At 38.8% G+C, this 17,489-nt stretch overlaps 1 protein-coding gene across 1 annotated transcript in view; it reads left to right on the top strand.

Annotated features, from left to right (window-relative positions):
• Positions 1-17,489, top strand: part of LOC104360371 (chondroitin sulfate proteoglycan 4-like) — a 42,585-nt gene that overhangs the window by 17,413 nt on the left and 7,683 nt on the right. The window contains exons 5-8 of the mRNA XM_042804843.1: positions 31-207; positions 5,179-5,377; positions 8,873-9,004; positions 14,153-14,325. Coding sequence (XP_042660777.1) covers positions 31-207; positions 5,179-5,377; positions 8,873-9,004; positions 14,153-14,325 — 681 coding nt within the window. The remainder of the gene's footprint in view (positions 1-30; positions 208-5,178; positions 5,378-8,872; positions 9,005-14,152; positions 14,326-17,489) is intronic.

Here is a 17,489-nt window from a genome sequence, read left to right as displayed (position 1 = left end):
TTTAATGTTTCAGGTTGTTCTATTTTTCAGATGGAACAAGAATTAATCTACTATGTTCATGATGACAGTGAGGAACTGATGGACAATTTTACTGTGATAGTGAATAACACAGAACTGTGGAAGCAAAGCTTGCCCCAAACTGTTTTTGTAACAGTTACTGCAATAAATGATGAATCTCCTGTTATAAAAGTTAACAAAATTCTGCAGGTATGTTTGTCAACATTTTGAAGTGTTACAATTACTTCTAACCTGATAACCTGATACTATTTAATGCACTTTCATTAACAGAGTATTAGGTTTGTGTCTGGTGGGATAGTCAATATTATAAACGATGGTCCTGGGATTTAAATAAATTAGTGCTAATGAAGGGAGGCAATACATGGATAATGTATATTTAGGAAGATTCTAGTCATCATGAAGAACATTTTTCTGCTGTTGTAATGTAGAGTTTATCTAGAAGGCTGTCTGAGCTATCTTTTAATCTTAAAGATACATGAAGTCTCTTGGACTGACGTAAGGCTTGTGGGGAGGGATGGCTTGCACCTGAATTGTTGTTGGGTTTTAGTGTTGTTTGCTGGGGCATCTTGAGGGCTATTAGTGTAGCTTAGAAAAGTACCAAGAGTAGTCATGAAGGTGCAGACATCTCACTGTCATCTTTGCACAGCCTCCAGACCCTGTGCCTCTTGCCATTAAGTGTATCAAAGGGTCAGACCTGCTGAGGTGCATACTGCTGCCCGCTCCTCTCTGGATCCCCAGTGGGATGAGACAAGAGAAGAGAGCAACATTCTCACTGGCACTTCATTAGAGGATTAACTATGAGTTGGATATTTCTGATACAAAACAGGAATGTTCCCTTCTTTAAAAGTTCCTGATAAGAATAATGCAATGCAATCTGTGAAAATCTAGGCTGTTAGAGGTCATCAGAATAACAGGGCAGACTGAAGCTATTACCGTGTTATACTGTGAGCTAAAAAAGGACATGCAGGCTTGTTTCTAACTCTACCCCACCCAAATTGCTGAAGAAAATGTTGAAATTGTTGACTGATGCTATCGAAAAAAGTCACTACTGTCACTTCAGTTTCAGATTGATTGATTGATTGATTGATTTATAGCTATGTTATTTGTTTGTGTTGTAATAGCACTCAGTAACCAGAACCAATTTATTATGGATACTGTGCCCATGTAAACCAAAAAGCCCTTGTGTGTAAAGGCTTCCAGTCTGAGACATGATGAGTAAAAACAATTTAGGTGACTCTGAAAAGCAGAATGAAATGGATTTAGGTCAGCTAATGAACCTGTGGCCACAGTAAACCATCAGAGAGTCATTAAGACAGAGAAGATATTTAAAAATAGGTTTGAAAGAAGCTAAGCAGGGTAATTTGAGGCTACATCATCCCAAGTGCAGTATGATGCAGCTTACAAATTGGTGGCACCTAAAACATGCATTTAATTTTACATAGTTGTGTATTGCAGAGGAAGAATGAATTACTGAATTAAGTATGAAGAATGAATTAAGATGATCATAACCCTGTGTTGTGTATTTAGCCTTTTCACATGAGAGAAGAAATACTTTTTAAACAGTGATAGTGGTAGTATTGTGCAGCTTTGCAGTGATGTCAGGTAATCTGTGATAATCTGCAGATGCCCACAGTGCAAGACACCTTGCCCTGTGCAGAGACTGCTAGCAGAAAGGCAGACTCACTTCATAAGCATTTGGGTAGTACAGTGTAAAACCTTCCCTGGTTAAAGTAATTAGAGTGGTTCTTTACAGACATCAGCACAGCATGCAGTAATGTTTGTCTAGTCATGGACAAGAGTGATATATGTCCAGTGAGAAATTTTTCTGTGTCTTCTTTCTGGTACATTGCTGACATTGAACTGTTGACAGAACTGAGGCCATTCAGTGCATTGTAGTGCAGCATATGGATTTTTCTAAAAATATCTGTAAGTCTAGGCTTCCCAGGAACAATGATAACAGAATTTAACCTAGCCAAAGTTGCTCCTCTCTGCTGGGGAGGCAGTGGGTGTAGCCAGAACCAGGATGCTGCCTTTGTGCCTGTGGTTTTGCTAGTCATGCATAAAGTATTGCTGAGAAATAACCTTTATTATATTATCATGAGTGGCTACAAATATGCACACATATGGTGGATTTGTGTGCAGACTAAAACAAAGCAGTATATATAACAATCAAGTTATATACTGGGGGGAATACACTGAGATGATACTTCTTCAAAGAGAACTTGCACATACCAAATAGGTGGGAGAAAATGGATTTTTATTAGTCCTGCTAAGTACTGAGATGAACCGGGCATTCCTGTGTAGGGTGATACTTGCTGGCCCCATGTTCTTGCCAAGCAGTCTGTGCTCCTCAAGGACATTGCTAGTGGTGAATGTTGAGTAATAAACTGTGTGTTGCTTTCAAAAAGGCAGTAGCTCTTTTATGTCTTTTGAAAGGTTGAAAATGTACAAAAGTATAAAATGAGGGACCAGTACTGTGAAAACTCAAGTCCAGTAGGACCATTTGAGTTCACTGAACTTCTAACACTTCAGAAATTTTGCAGATCTCACTACTAAGAATTAGAAAGAACTGCTGAACAATAAAAAAAATAAATTAGCATATGGCATCTGCTGTTGAGAAATTGCTTCTGTGAGGAGCTGTATTATGTGGCCAGCAGTGTTGGCATGGTTATATGAAAGTTAATTTTGGCCTAATAATGTCCTAAAAGTTCCACAAGTTCTGTGGTCTTTTTTTTTTTCTGGTGGGAATTCGGAAAGGAAATAGGATATTTTTAAGAAAATCAATATTCTGACATTATTTGCTGCATTTATGTATGTGTTTAAATATATTTATGGCTAGTGATGCTCTGAAATGACTGTATCCTCCTGTTGCCACAAGAGGGCTGTATTTTCCTAGAATTAGATTAAAAAAAAAAAAAATTCAAACTCTGATTTTTATTGTTTGATTCTTTTCTTTAAATTGCTCACTTACCAGAGTATTAAAATGACTGTGAGTATAGAGTGTCTGGTAGGATATGTATCATGCAAGGAGATACTGATGAGCTGAATGCTGTAAGTAGAGCAGAATGAACTATTTCCCACTGGGCAGGGTCATGAACCTTTTTTTGGACCATGCCTGTGGAATGTGTTAGGCATATGCAAAATTAGTGTAAAGCTACATCCTGGAAGTTCAGATACAGTTGTCATGGTAGTCTTCAAGGAGGACTTGATCCCAGATGTGGAAAATAAGACACTTTTACAGTATTTGCAGTATTCTCAGTGTTTGCTTTCCTACAGCCATTTTCAGCTCTTGGATCTCCTTTCATATCTCAAGGATCATGTTGCAGGTCATGTACAGTACTTTGAAAAGCATTGTGTGTTAGTGTGCTGGAACAATAGAAATAAACACTGGCTTCATAGAAAAAAAGCTCCTATTTTCCTTTAGTAGGAGAAAAGATTTTGAAACTCTAGGACATTTAATGAGTCATTAGTAATAACATGTTTGCATAGTCATTTCTTATGTTTTTGTATACTCTGTATGTGACCTTTTATTTTCTGTGTAGAATAATCTGAATCAAGTGATACAGAGATGAGTTAAAGGGTCTCAGGACAAAACCAGTGACACTAATGTGCTTATTTGGTGCTGCTTTGTAAGTCAGCCTTTGCTATTAGTTATCGTCCTGTCTGTTCATAGGTGGTGTCTTTTATCAAACATCAGCAGTAGTAATTACATTACAGAGAAATACATATTTCAAGGGAGAAAATAACTATTTCTTGGTTGCAAGATACTTGCTACTATAAAATGTAACACAGCTTCTTTTTCACACTTTTTTTTTCTAATTAGAAAACACGCATAACTTAATTTGAGTATCTGTTTTTCCATGGCACATACTTTGTGAGACAATGTAGTCTGAAATCTTTCCCCTATTGAAGTGTTGTGGCAAAAATCCCAGTGGTTTTAAAAGGCCTTCTTCCATGTTATTTATTAAAAAGTAAAATTAATATTTCAGGAAAAATCTGTGATTACTGATTTTTGGGTTTGGCAGAGGTAAAATAATGCCCTTTATCAAGGATCATGTTTCTCCTCTTCAACCATTTGGTGTGATGTTACTACCAGATACTTACTAAGTGTACTAAGACCCTAGGAAGACAGGAAGGCACGTGCAGTATGTGTTTTGAAGTTCAAGCTGAGGTTTTTAAAGGCTCAGGCTCTTAAGATTGTGTGCTATGATATAAACTCTCCATAGAAAGGGTTGGTATTCATATACTGAATATTTAGGAATTCCATTTCATGTTGAGATAAGTATGTATTGTTCTTTAGTCTTAGTACTTTCATCTGTAATTCCTAATAAATACAGCAGAGATGAAGAGTAAAATGGGCTGTTGCTTAACCTTTCCAAACGAGATTATCCAGTAAGATGTGGATGAAGCTCAGACAGCAGTCCTTTCTTCCTGAAAGAAGGATCATCTAGCTTGTGTGAATCTTAAACTAAAAAAAAAAAAAAAAAAGTAGTGGGTTTTATACCATCTTTCTAAAAAGCAGTAAGCTATTTTGTCTGGAAGCATGACCTTGCAAAGTGCTAAGCATCTGTTGGTGTTGATGCCTTCATTTCCCACTGGACTGAGCACCTCTGTGTGTTATTTGGTGCACTAAAAAAGGTCCATTAGTGCATGTTGTTAGAAGGAAATAATGCAGTTACAAGAAATGTTCCATTTGCATTAGAGATTGCACTGTTTCTGGTCTGTTTTTCTTTTCTGCTGGTGAAAGTAGAGCATATTGAATGCCTTGCCTGCTGTGAAGTACATGACACTAATATTCATGTGTATGTGTTGGAAAAGAGCTCCTTGACTCAGTTATCATAATCCAATTTTGTTATGTTTGTAAGAGTTTGGATAGTGCCTGACAAATAGAACACTCATGCTGCAGCTGTCTAAAACAAAGTGGTGTAGGGAATGTTTGCTGGTATTATTTCATGGTCTTGTTTTTTGAAAACCATTCACCATCATTAACTATTCCAGTTTATGATCAGAGATTTGGATGGACAGTAAGGAAACCTGACATAACTGCTAATGTTGCAGAGCACAAATCTTTATTGTTTCTATTTGAGCTTTTTTTCCTCCTGGTTTTCTTTTGTATGCATTTTCTTTATTACTATTATTTTTTTATTTTTGCTTTTCTAGGTCTGGGTGGGTTCAGTCACAGAAATAACTATCGATGTCCTCTGTGCAGAAGACAATGACTCCTCACCATCAGAAATTATATATACCATTACTCCACCTAGCAATGGGCACTTGGCTCTGAAGCCTTCTTCAAATAAAAGCATCCTTAGTTTCACCCAGGCTCATATAAATGAAGGGCAGGTGATGTTTGTACATAATGGTATGTGGTTTTAAAAATGCCACCTCTGTTACCAAAATAGTGCTCCTATTCAGTATATGTGTGTTTGTAATCCTTTGAAGATCTCCTTGTAATGTCACAAAAATCTCAGAACAATGGTTATGCAATACATGATCTAACAAACTAAACAGGAAAGGATCTGATGACTACTTAAATGTGTGCTCACCAAGAAACCTTGGTGTATTAGTGGTTCAGTTGACAGCAGTCTTCTTTTGGAATGCAGGTTTGCAGTAGGGGAACGTTGCCATGCAGCTTTTGGAGATACAAAATCCACTTTTTTGACCATTGCCATTGAGAATCTCCTGAAGCCTTTCTGTCTTGCTACAGTGCAGAGCTATTCATGGACCAACAGTCTTTCACATACCCACTACAGTGTAGTTGTGTTCCTGAGCAGCTCTGGGCAATGAGGTTATGCTTCATCTGTGTGATGTCAACCTCCCTTTCAGGCTGTGAAGGAATTCAGCTTTAACCGTTGACTCTCTTCTGCCAGTGGCCAGAGCTAGCGATTGGATATTTGTGCTGCTGCTGCAGAGAGAATGTGTGAGCAATATAAAAAGAAGTCAAGGCAGCTCTATGCATCCTTGAGTGGCAGTGCTGGGAAACCACAGGAATGAACATCCCAGTGGGGTTCCAGTCAGAGGAACACAGGGCCATAGCTGCTTTTGTCCTGCTCCAGCTCTATTATTACATTAGCTCAGCTGAAAGAAGAAAGGAGGTGCTAAAGAAGGAATAAAATGGGTTTGGGAAAGATGGAAGAGGACTCTCTTGCAAGCCCCAAGACAGGCTGGAATTATTTGACTGCTTTCTTGGGTGCAACAGTCACTCCAGATCTCTGCTGTGTCTTCATGTGGCTTGGTGCAGGTTAAAGTACTCTGACTTCTATGCACTGTCTTGCAGAGTGTATGTGTGTTGCTGAAATTGCTTTACAAGCAGCTGCTGATGAGCTGTAAGTATCCTGCTCAAATAATTTTGTCAGGAAATGAAAGGTCAAGGGGTTGGTAAAAGTGAGGCAAGCTGTTTAAATTGTTCTGAGGGAGACCTTGACACTGAAAAACCCCTGTGGTGATAGGACAGTGGTAGTCTCAGTGTGAGGAAATGAACCCACTCTCTTCCAGAAAGGGCAAGTGCACATCTGTAGTTTTAGGAGGAGAATCTTGATTAATAAGAGTAAAAAGAACAGCAAATTTTCTTTTCCAGTGAGTGGGAGTGTAGGTTATACAGTAAATTTGAAATATAATATTGCCCGAGTCATATGTTGGCTCTTGCAGCTGCTCTGGCTCTGCCATCCACTCAGCCTCATGGCTTCCAGTGTTACAGAAAGTACTTTGGACATTTTGCTCCTTTTACTTTCTCAGTCTGTGATTTTCTTTCCTCCTTGATCTTGGACTGTTGCTAGAAGTGTACTTGTTACTCTCATTTTCTTGCTCCCAGACTTGTCCCAGGACCTTTCCTTGTCTGGTTGCTAGCATTCAGCTTTTTACCCCTTTTCAGTAGCTCTGTCCTTCATCTTCAGTCTTCTAGTGTGTGCTAGCTTCTTTTGCTCCTCCTGGAAAGTACCTCTACTTCATGTTCTCCACAGCCTGGTGGAGCCAGTTCTTTCATTACTCACTCTAGCCCTTTCCAAGTGGAAGAACAGCATTGTCTTGGCTGAGGCAGCTCTTCCATTCCCTGTCTGTTCCTCATGGCAACACAGATCTTTTATATCTGTACATGGCAGTGACTCTTCATCCTCAGGGTCTTTTGTCCTGCCAGAGAAAGTACTACCATACTGTGCTTTTATGCATCTAACATTAGACCTTACAAAATTTTGCCTTCATCTTTCCTCAGTCTTGCAAGTTACATTACACTGCTTATTCAGTGCAGTGAGTTACAAATTTTTGGTCTCATGTTTTCACCTTAAATGTTGTGTTTGTTGCCTCTGTAATCCCCAGTTGTGCTGTCACTAGCATAAACACAACACCAGAACATACCTTTCCTTTTCTGTACTCCTCTTTCATTGTGAGAATTCCTTCCCTTTTCCACAATCACTTTACTCCAGTGTGCTCCCATCTCGCTTTTACAGTATGGGGTGTGCCCTTAAACCTTTTCCTTAGTGCAGTACTAAGCTGAACTCTTGCTGGTGCTGAAGTATCAGTGTCTTTTCAGTGCAGATTTACAATCTTCTTTCTTTTGTCCTTTTTATCACCTCTGATCTGATGTGCCTTTAAAAATTAATTGCAATAAAATAATACATGCTCCACCCAAGCAGCACTTCAAGATTTAGTTCTGTTCCTGACTCTGCCAGTGACAAAATGTCTGTGTCAATCGGACAGTTGACCTGCATTAGCAAAAAAAGCAAGTGAGGCTAGGTAAGCTTTTTTTTTCCAAACTGAGGCAAATAATAGACTGCTCAATACCTTTTGAAATATGCAACTACTTGTGCATTTTTATCAAGAGAAAACATCAGGGAATAAAAGCTTTTAAAATAAAACCAATATGACCTCATCTTCCAGAGCTGCTTCAGTGCCTGCCTTGATATAAGAGCATTGCCTAGGGGAGTTGTTAACTATAAACTCAGAACCCACATTTTATTCTTCTGATATGTTAATTTATAGTTAGGGAAGGAGTGCTGATCTTTATGTGAAAGTACATGGCATCCTCTCACTTTCAGGCTATATTTTCATGTAGCAATATCTCATGGCTAAACTGGGCAAAGCAAGTAGAAGAGCAGTGGTAAAGGTTTACAACAGTTAATGTTTCAAATTTTCATTCTCTCTTTCTGACTAATTAAGCAATCTGGGGAGCCTCTACTTAAAGCAGTAAGTCAGTTGTGAGAGATGTATTTTTACAGGAATCCACTCAGACTCCTGGAGGTATTCTGCTATTGCTTGTGCCAAAGTACATACAGATCCTAAGATTAAAGAAAAAAATATGCATTTATTATGAGTACACATAACCTCTGAAATAGTTTAAGCTGTGACAACATACACTCTTCAGAAAAGCTAAAATGGAGTGAAGAGGCAAAGGAAACAACCTGAGAATTTATTCAGTCCTTTAAGTGTAAATCAAAATGAAAGAACATTTTAGTTGTTTTCTTCCCCAGATTCCTTCTTTGCCAAAATGTGACTGCTTAAGTGGTTCGGTCCCTCCTAAGATACAAAAAGAGTAGGAAATCTGGGAGTCATTGTCTCCCTAAGTGTAAATTGATTTCAGCTCCACTGGAGTCAGTGAAGAAAAAATGAAGGAGCAGCCTGCTGATTAACATCCAAGGGATGTCTGGCCTTCAGTATAAACAACAGACAGTAGTTTTTCCTTGGGAAGGTGTTATCAGCATTATTAATTTATTTAATTCTAATGACAATCCAAAGGTACTGATCAAAAATTTCTTCAGGATGACTTTGGATATATTTCACTGTAGCTAAGAGCAAAAGAAATCCAGTGTATGTTTGTATAACAAACAATAATGCAAGAATAAATTTATGTTTTTGTTTTCTACAGGAGCAATGTCTGGAGGCTTCAACTTTCAGGTAACAGATGGTTTGAACTTTGCGCCTCGACAAATTTTCAGCATCACAGCTCGAACACTAGTCATTAGTCTTGAAGTGAACAAAGGACTCAGAGTTTTTCCAGGTCTGTTTTTAAATATTATCATGATTTCATCCACTTGAGAAAATTGCATAATATACAGTTATTTGTTAGGTAGCTAGATGGCTAAACTGTAGAAAACTGCACCTGGGAACATTTATCTGTCTGAATTTTAAAAGATCAGTTGTTTTCTCAGACAGCATAGTGCTTTATTGTTTTATGTCTTTTACTTGTTGATATGCGTGTGTGCTTGGAGTCATGGACAATGGTAGTGAAATACATAAGCACAGTGTGACAATAACACTTACCTGCCTAAGGTCTGAACATTCTCCATTCAGATTTGTTTAAAAGCTGTATATTAATATTATTTAGAGGTGTCTTAGCTGGTTGTGATTTTGCCTGGTAAAAGCAGAGTGAAGCTTGTGTTTGCCAGATTCTGAATAGTACATGTAAGCTTGCCAGATTGCTAGTTCACTTTCGTATTGTTTGAGCTGAGTTATGGAGAGTGACAGAGACTCACTGATGAAACAGAAGTACTGAAGACTTTGATTCATATTTGTGTATTTGGAATTAGTTGAATCATCAGCTGAGTGGTTTTTTTAATGAAATCCTACTCCTGCAGGAGTTGATGTGTTAAGATAGTCACCAGAGCCATTTACTGCTTTACATTGGCAAGAGTAACCCCTCATTGAGTTAGTAATATAATGTTAATTGCAGGATTAAAGGAGAAATGAAGATTAGTCTTCTCTCAGCAATGTCTTGCATCACACTTGTTTGTGCTACCTTCTTTTTGTGACGAGTATGATCTGTACAGCCAAAGAGAGATTTAGAATTGGTAAAGTTTTATAGGTATATGTACCTTGATTTACTAATCTGATACAGAAGATGAATACTTTAGTTTCTTAAACTTCCTGAATATAAGGTGCATAAGCAAAGGCTTGCAACAAAAGCCTCTTAAACACAGGCAACAAAAAATGAGATTGGAGCAGCATGATCTTCTAAGTCAGTTGATATAAATGGGATTCACATAAATCCACTTACAAAGGTTATTAATCTGTGATTTTGGTGTGTAAGGTTGCCTCAGGTGCAGGGATTTACAGGCATTCTATCATAAATCAAAGATAATTGTAAGAAAAGTAGATCTGATACTTTCACAGGAGGCAGAGTCTCTAGACTGTCAATCAGTTTTCCAGTTTGCAAAATACGGTATTCCTTTCAGCACTGCAAGCTGTATTCATCTAAGCCTACAGTTTTTCCTGAATTCTTGCTTACTTTGGGTTAGCAAAATTCCTTTTTGGTGTTAAAAAGTATTAGTAGTTTTTCATCTGTTCTCTTTATGATACTTTTAAAAGACATTCTGGAGCTGTATGGGTTTCAGCTGTACTTTCTCATAATTAAATGAATGTTGCAACAATGATGGTGCCAAATGGTTAATACACATGAAAACAATAGCCAGTGTCCTGTTACATTCTGTAGCACTGCAGGACAAGTTAATTTTGAGACAACTTGAAGAATCATCTCTCTAGGGAAGTAAAAATTGAATATATCATGAAGAATTTGTCATGTTGTCATGACTGGGCATAAACTATTCTCTCAAGCATATTCCTCTGCAATTTTGTAAGAGCATGTACTGCTGTTTTCTTTTGTGTTTGATATACCAGATTTGTTTATACAATTTATGGATTTTTTTCTGTTCAACAGAAACTTGTTTTATTCAGTGTGCTCAGTAAATTGACTGCTAGACATAAGAGTTTTTTCTTATGTATGCTAGATATCTACAATGTGAAGATTTGCTCTCTTTGGGGAAGCAATTGCTCAAAGAAGGAATGAGCTGAGTTGCTCTTTGAGAAGGAGAGGCAGCCTGACTTGCAGGTATTCAGAAGCAGAGCTGTCTAAACAGTCCTTAGGTGAGATGATTCATAACTATTTAGCAGTGATAGAATGCTAATGCCAAAACACTTTCCAAATCTTAAATCTAAATTGAGGTCATCTACCTCAATTTGTGCAAACAATTTGACGCTGTCCCACATGACATTCTTGTCTCTAAATTGGAGAGATGGATTTGGTGTATGAACCATTTGGTGGGTAAGGAATAGGCTGGATCATTGCACACAAAGAGTTCTGGTCAATGGCTCGATGTCCAAGTGGAGAGCAGTGACGAGTGGCGTTCCTCAGGGGTTGGTGTTGGGTCTGGTGCTGCTTAGCTTCTTTGTCAGCAACATGGACAGTGGGACTGAGCGCACCCTCAGTGAGTTTGCCAATGACACCAAGCTGTGTGGTGCAGTGACACGCTGGAGGGCAGGGATGGCATCCAGAGGGACATGGACAGGCTGGAGAGGTGGGCCTGTGCAAACCTCAAATTCAGCAAGGTGAAGTGCAAGGTCCTATGCATGGGCTAAAGCAATTCCAAGCACAAATACAGGCTGGGTGATGAGTGAATTGAGATCAGCCTTGTGGAGGAGGACTTGGGGTATTAGCGGATGGAAAACTGAGCATGAGGCAGCAATGTGCACTCTCAGACCAGAAAGCCAACTGTACTCTGGGCTGCATCGAGAGAAGTGTGGCCAGCAGGTTGAGGGAAGGGATTCTCCCCCTCTACTCCACTCTCATGAGCCCCCCCTGCAGTGCTGTGTCCAGCTCTGGGGACCCCAACACAAGAAGGACATGGACCTGCTCGAGGGGGTCCAGAGGAGGCCACGAAGATGATCAAGGGCTGGAGCAGCTCCCCTGTGAGGCCAGGCTGAGAGAGCTGGGGCTGTTCATCCTGGAGAAGAGAAGGCTCTGGGGAGACCTTAACATTGGCCTTCCAGTGCTTACAGGGGGGACAGGAAAGGTGGGGAGGGACTCTTTATCAGGGAGTGTAGGGATAGGATGAGGGGTAGCAGTTTTAAACTGAAAGACGGTGGATGTAGATTAGATCTGAGGAAGAAATACTTTCCTGTGAGGATGGTGAGACACTGGCCCAGGGTGCCCAGAGCAGCTGTGGCTGCCCCCTCCCTGGAAGGGTTCCAGGCCAGGCTGGACGGGGCTGGGAGCACCCTGGTCTGGTGGAAGGTGTCCCTGCCCATGGCAGGGGGGGCTGGAACTAGATGATCTTTAAGGTCCCTTCCAACCCAAACTATTCTGTGATTCTAGGTAGGCAGTAAAAATGGATACTGTTATTATTAGGTACTGATAATAACCTTATGGTGTTGCCTTCTACTTGCATGGATTAGCTTGGCCCTATTCTGCATCACCTGTCCTTGTAGTGTGTCTTCCTCCCCACCCTCTGTTCCTTTCCCCTGTGTTTGGGTGGGGTTGGTTTTGTGACCTCTGTGCTCCTCTGTCTGGAAACAAGCAGGCGGTGTTCTCACTTCCCTTTTCCTCCATCCAGTCTGTGGACTGGCAAATAACCTTCATCTCCCTGTTGTGATGTCAGACCAGAGCAGGTCTGTTAGGAACAAATGGGGGCTTTATGGCACACATTCTTTGTCCCCTTGTCTCTGTACTGTGGTGGTGGTGGTATGATAACCTGGTATGGTTATGGAAAATTGGAGCACTAACTTTCATCACTGCAGCGTGACCATGTTTTAGAGTTACTCTGTCTTACTCTGTTAAGGCAATGAGGCCTGATTTTCATAACTAGGAGGTTATTGAGAAATAACTGTGTTTGCAGATACACGTGGTGTGATTAACTGTTGCTTTCAATTGTACATTCCTGACCACATCTGCTGTACACACAACACATGGTCGTGCTTCCCTCTCTTCCTGTCACACAAAAAGGGAAAAGGGGAGAGGAAGAGCAGGGAGACTTACAGAATTAGATATAGTGTGGGAGAATCTTTCTAGACCTGAGGCACTGCTTCACTTCCCAAAGCAGTATTGATAGAGAGGCATGGGAAGGTAAAAAGGGTTAAACAAACAGAGCCAGAAGATCTCATTTCTTTATCTCTTTCTCATATCTTTATCTCCTTTATAACAACTCTCTTTCAGAGTAGATGTAGTTTGAACCAGGGCATGACTACATGTAAAGAGGCAGAATCATGACATTACTAATGGCTTGCGAAACATCCCCATTCTTCAGTTTGTTTACCTTACTTTTTCTTCTGAATATTATAGCAGGAACACGTTATTAGTGTTATTCCTGTATAAACTTCATGCTTTATTGCAGATGGATTGATAATTCAGATTTCAAGGATATATACTTCTAGTATCTGAAATTATGTATTGATACCTGTAAAAGCTTGTTGCTCAAGAAAGAAGGAAAACGGGAAAATGGACGCAGAAGTGGAGGCATAGGGAATAGGATTATGGGAATCTATTGCTCCTCCAAAAGTATCATTAAACATGAGATTTAGTTTGCTGAGTGTGTACCATGAAACTGCATCAAAAAGAAGCCAAATAAAACTTCTTTTCTCTTTTAGGAAATTACTAGGTTTGGTTTTGTCAGAGTTATGTCAGAGTTTGTCTTGGTATGACTAAATGCCAGAAAGCTCTTTATAATATTTAATCCAGAAGATACTGGTTGGTGTGGTGCTATGTATTAAAAGGATTTTGTTACCCCCCAGTCTCCATACATCTTCATACTACATTATTTCTGCTCAGGCTGTTATTTGTGTTGTGTGATGTTCTTCCTAGTTAGATTAATTCAGTATTTTTAAATTTCCTTTAATGAAAATCATCTTTCATATTGATAAACTGTGGTTCAAGCTTCTGGTAATAATCAGTTTTGGTTTGTGTGTTCACTAGAAACTACAGTCTGTTAAGGCTTCTCCCCGACAAATCGCCCTGCCTTCTGTGGGCAGCTGGGATTACCAAAAACATTAACAGTGGTGACTTCAGCTGGAGTTTGAATTCAGTTCTAGACATACAAGATACGAAGAGGGCTTGTTATACATGCTCTATTCCTTACTTTGGGTTGGTTTTGTTCTGCTTTTTTCAGAGGCTAGTATTTAGTGATTACATGTGTTGAAGAGCACTGTAGTTTCTTCATCTGTAAAACAAAGGTACATCCTAATGATGGGCTTTTTGATTAAAAAAAGCTGTGAAAGAGTTGTAAGTAGAAAGTAACTAGTAGACCTACTGATCTTATAAGATGTTATTAAAATGCTAAGTAAAATACCTAGATGAGAGAGTGAATTGTGCATACAAAACTTATCCTTTGGCAAAAATTGCTGTTGCAAATTTATGTTACTTACAATTACCATTTTTTAGGTTCCAGGAAATCTATTTCACAACGTGATCTGAAAGCTGTAACCAATGATGTGGCCAGTGCAGGAAACAGAACTATAACTTTTATGATTGTAACTTCCCCAAAACTTGGAAGGCTGATCAGAGTAAATTCTGATAATACCACTCAGGAAATCTTCAGTTTTACGCAGTGCATGGTAAGCATTTACTTTATAATAACAAGTTTAGGGGTAGATTGTTACTTCAAAGGGCATCTCAGTTGCTTGTTCTTTGTCTGATCCATTTATATCTGTTAAGTAACCAGGCATATGTGACCCATCAGTGCAATCACACAGATTTGCTATGTCATTAAGTATCTGGCATGTAATTATGAATGCAAGAGGAGCCTTTGTTCCCCTCTGAGTGGATACTAGCAGGGTCTTGGCAATTTCCACTGTTTTTCTTGTAACAGTATTTTTCAAGAAGAGCTGTTCCGGTGCCATTAACCAGCAGTCCGAGTTTGGAAGCCTTTCATTTTTTACAGAAGGAGTAGCCTTTTACTCTATGAAAAGTTCAAGTATCGTATTAATTTCAGCTGAACACAGTTCTCATGGGTGTCCCCAAGAGGATATTTATTGTCTTGATTGGCAGTCATGTAAAGTGTTTAAAGAATCTTAACAGTGATACAAGGTCTCATACTTGAGCGACTAAAACGTGGCAGCTCATCATTTTTTAAGTAACTGAAAAGAAATTGCTTATGTCTGTGTGCAGAATCTGAATATAACTGCTCTGCATGCGGTAAGTTGTTCTCAGAAAATCTAAGTGGGGGGAGGTGAAAGGAGCTCAATCTTCTCACTTCACTGCAGGAAAAATTAAGAGATAATTTGGTCTTAATCTAAGGTTACAGATTTTAAAAGTGGCTGTTTGATTTAGTATATGAAGGAATGAGAAAATCTATTGGCCAGAAATTTAAACTTGACCAATAAAACCTGGAAAAAGTTTGACATTATGTTACTGATCTTGTTGAAATAGTTGCTGAGTTTTGTTTTACATTGTGAGGGCAATGAACTGTATAATGACACTGTTGCCTTCTGTTCCTAAAACGTGTGATTTTTATGAGCATTAGATGAAACAGTTGAGCATGTCAGAAAATCTTTCAGCTAAGGTTTTGAAGTTCTGTTTTTTTGCCTATGGATATGATCTTTACATATGTTTATCAGACAGTGCAATGTCAGAACATGCCACTCTATAGCTTTAGTTCTTACTAATGGATAGTTAACTTTCCTTTGAACTATGTAAATTGTATAAGGATTTGAGTTGTAAAAATGTGTATGTTTTTCTTCACTGTCGGAGGTATTTATATTGGCCATTTTCACTTCAGACAAGTAGAACCAAGTGACTTATTGAATGTAGAATTAAAGTATCCTAACCAGCTTTCTATTTTTTTCTGGTAGGGAATGAGGTATAAGGGAGAGAAAAGACATCTTAAATAAACTTTCACTGTCTAGCATGTTGTAGTCACACGGAGTTAAATATCAGTGAGAAAATGACATTGCTAATACAAACTTTGTGTATTTTCCATGTAATGGAGCATAAGACATTTAATTTCTGTCTGGTAATAAGCTTGTAAATCTAATTTGAATTGAAAAGTCTTAGGGCTAGTTTAGTTCTTTGGGTTTTCATTGACTTCATTCTGTATTGTAGAACTTGAAGTTTCACTTCTGAAAAGTACTAGGCAGCTAGCTTATAAAAGTAGTTTGCACTTTTGCTATGGTTCTGAACTCTTCCCTATGCCCTGTTGTTTATTGCTTAGTTGTCAAAGAAAAAAAGAAAAAAAAAAAATCTAAATTGTTATTACATTCCAAGAAATTTTTTCATGGATAGCTATTGTTCAGCCAGCATAAGAAAATTAATTGCCCATTAAACACACTTGAATGACACAGTAGTTGTCAACATGGTGTTTGTTTTTCTTTTCTCTGCCAGTGTTTTCCATGGTATCTTATAAGTATTTTCATCTTGCAGCACGCCACCGTTTCTTCATCATATTTAAAGTCATTACAGAGGTAAACACAGAAATCTTCACCAATGCCATGCTTTTCTTAGCCCCGATGTTAGCATGGGCTTGCAGTTGAAAAATAAAAAAAAGTCTATTAAGACTGATACTAAATGCTACTGAATTTAAAGAATGCATGGTTTGCCTGTTCTTGTTACAAATATTTGCCTTCTCCAACTTGAAGTCCAAGAGGCATGCTTTGGAAAGTTATCCTGAACCAACTTTTAATATCAATTTTGTTTGTTTTGTCCTATAATAGTCATTAAGAATTAAATCAGTATAGGAAAATAATAAACCTGGAAATGTGCATATAGGATTTTGTCACATCAGTCTGAATTTTTTAGACAATAAGATGGGATGGTTTTCAGGCTGCTGAAAAAACTGACCCTGAAAGCACGGTTTCCCTAGTGATGCCAATGGGGTGTGTTGCAGTAATTTTGTGATTAGCTCTCTGTGGTCACAGCTCAGATTCTATACTGCTAAAGTGCTTCATCTGTGAAAGCAGCAGGGCTTTTTTTGTTTTTTGTCACACTTTTCAAGCATATGTGATAGGAACATGTGCTAATTGAGTTCCTTCAGGGTGTTTGCAAGCTACGTAGAGCATGTTACAAATATTAAACTTAGAACCAGCACCATCTCAGACAGGGATCTCTCTGGCAATTATAAACTAACACATGCCAGCTGGGTCAGTAGTTGTCTGGGAAGTTGCCAAGGATTTGATAGGTATAGCTGTCTTCTCTTCAGGTCAGTGAATGAATTGTCAAGCAGACCACATGCTGAATCTCCTGGATGAGATTTAGTAGGTGTTCTAGCCTTGCTTTTATTAGGAATCCTGTTGCAGTTTCACGGTCTTATGGCATTGATCTTAAAGTTCGGATGTAGTTCCAACTGGTGAGAATCCTAGTCTGAAAATACTGCCTTTTGCTTTGAGGCCTAAAGAGATAAATGATTGTGTCTTGTATACATATGTGTTTCTCTGAAGATTTACTGCAGTATTTTGCAGTACTTCAGATCTTAAATCCTCACAGTGGGACTGATGGGATTCTCTTGGGTATGATGATCTGCAAGGTCAGTGAAGGCAGGTATAGGGCAAGTCAAGTTCATTCCTGTCCCTTAGGAATCCCCTTCTTGCTGTGAGGTAGAAATTTTCCACTGAATAATCCCATCAGCTCTTTGGTTATAAAGGAGAGTATATTTTAATGGTCATTACACCTCCTTTTGGATTCTGCAGTCTCTTACCAACTATCTTTTGCTATTCAACATGAAATACCTGCATCAGAGTAATTTTCAAGCCTTCAGTCTTTCATATGCTTTTTTCAGGGCAATGAG

The sequence above is a fragment of the Tyto alba genome, unplaced genomic scaffold (genome assembly GCF_018691265.1).
Source record: "Tyto alba isolate M040663 unplaced genomic scaffold, T.alba_DEE_v4.0 Super-Scaffold_42, whole genome shotgun sequence".
In the NCBI taxonomy this organism is placed as follows: domain Eukaryota; kingdom Metazoa; phylum Chordata; class Aves; order Strigiformes; family Tytonidae; genus Tyto; species Tyto alba.
Note: the sequence above shows the minus strand (reverse complement) of the source record. Positions and strands in the feature narration are given on the sequence as shown.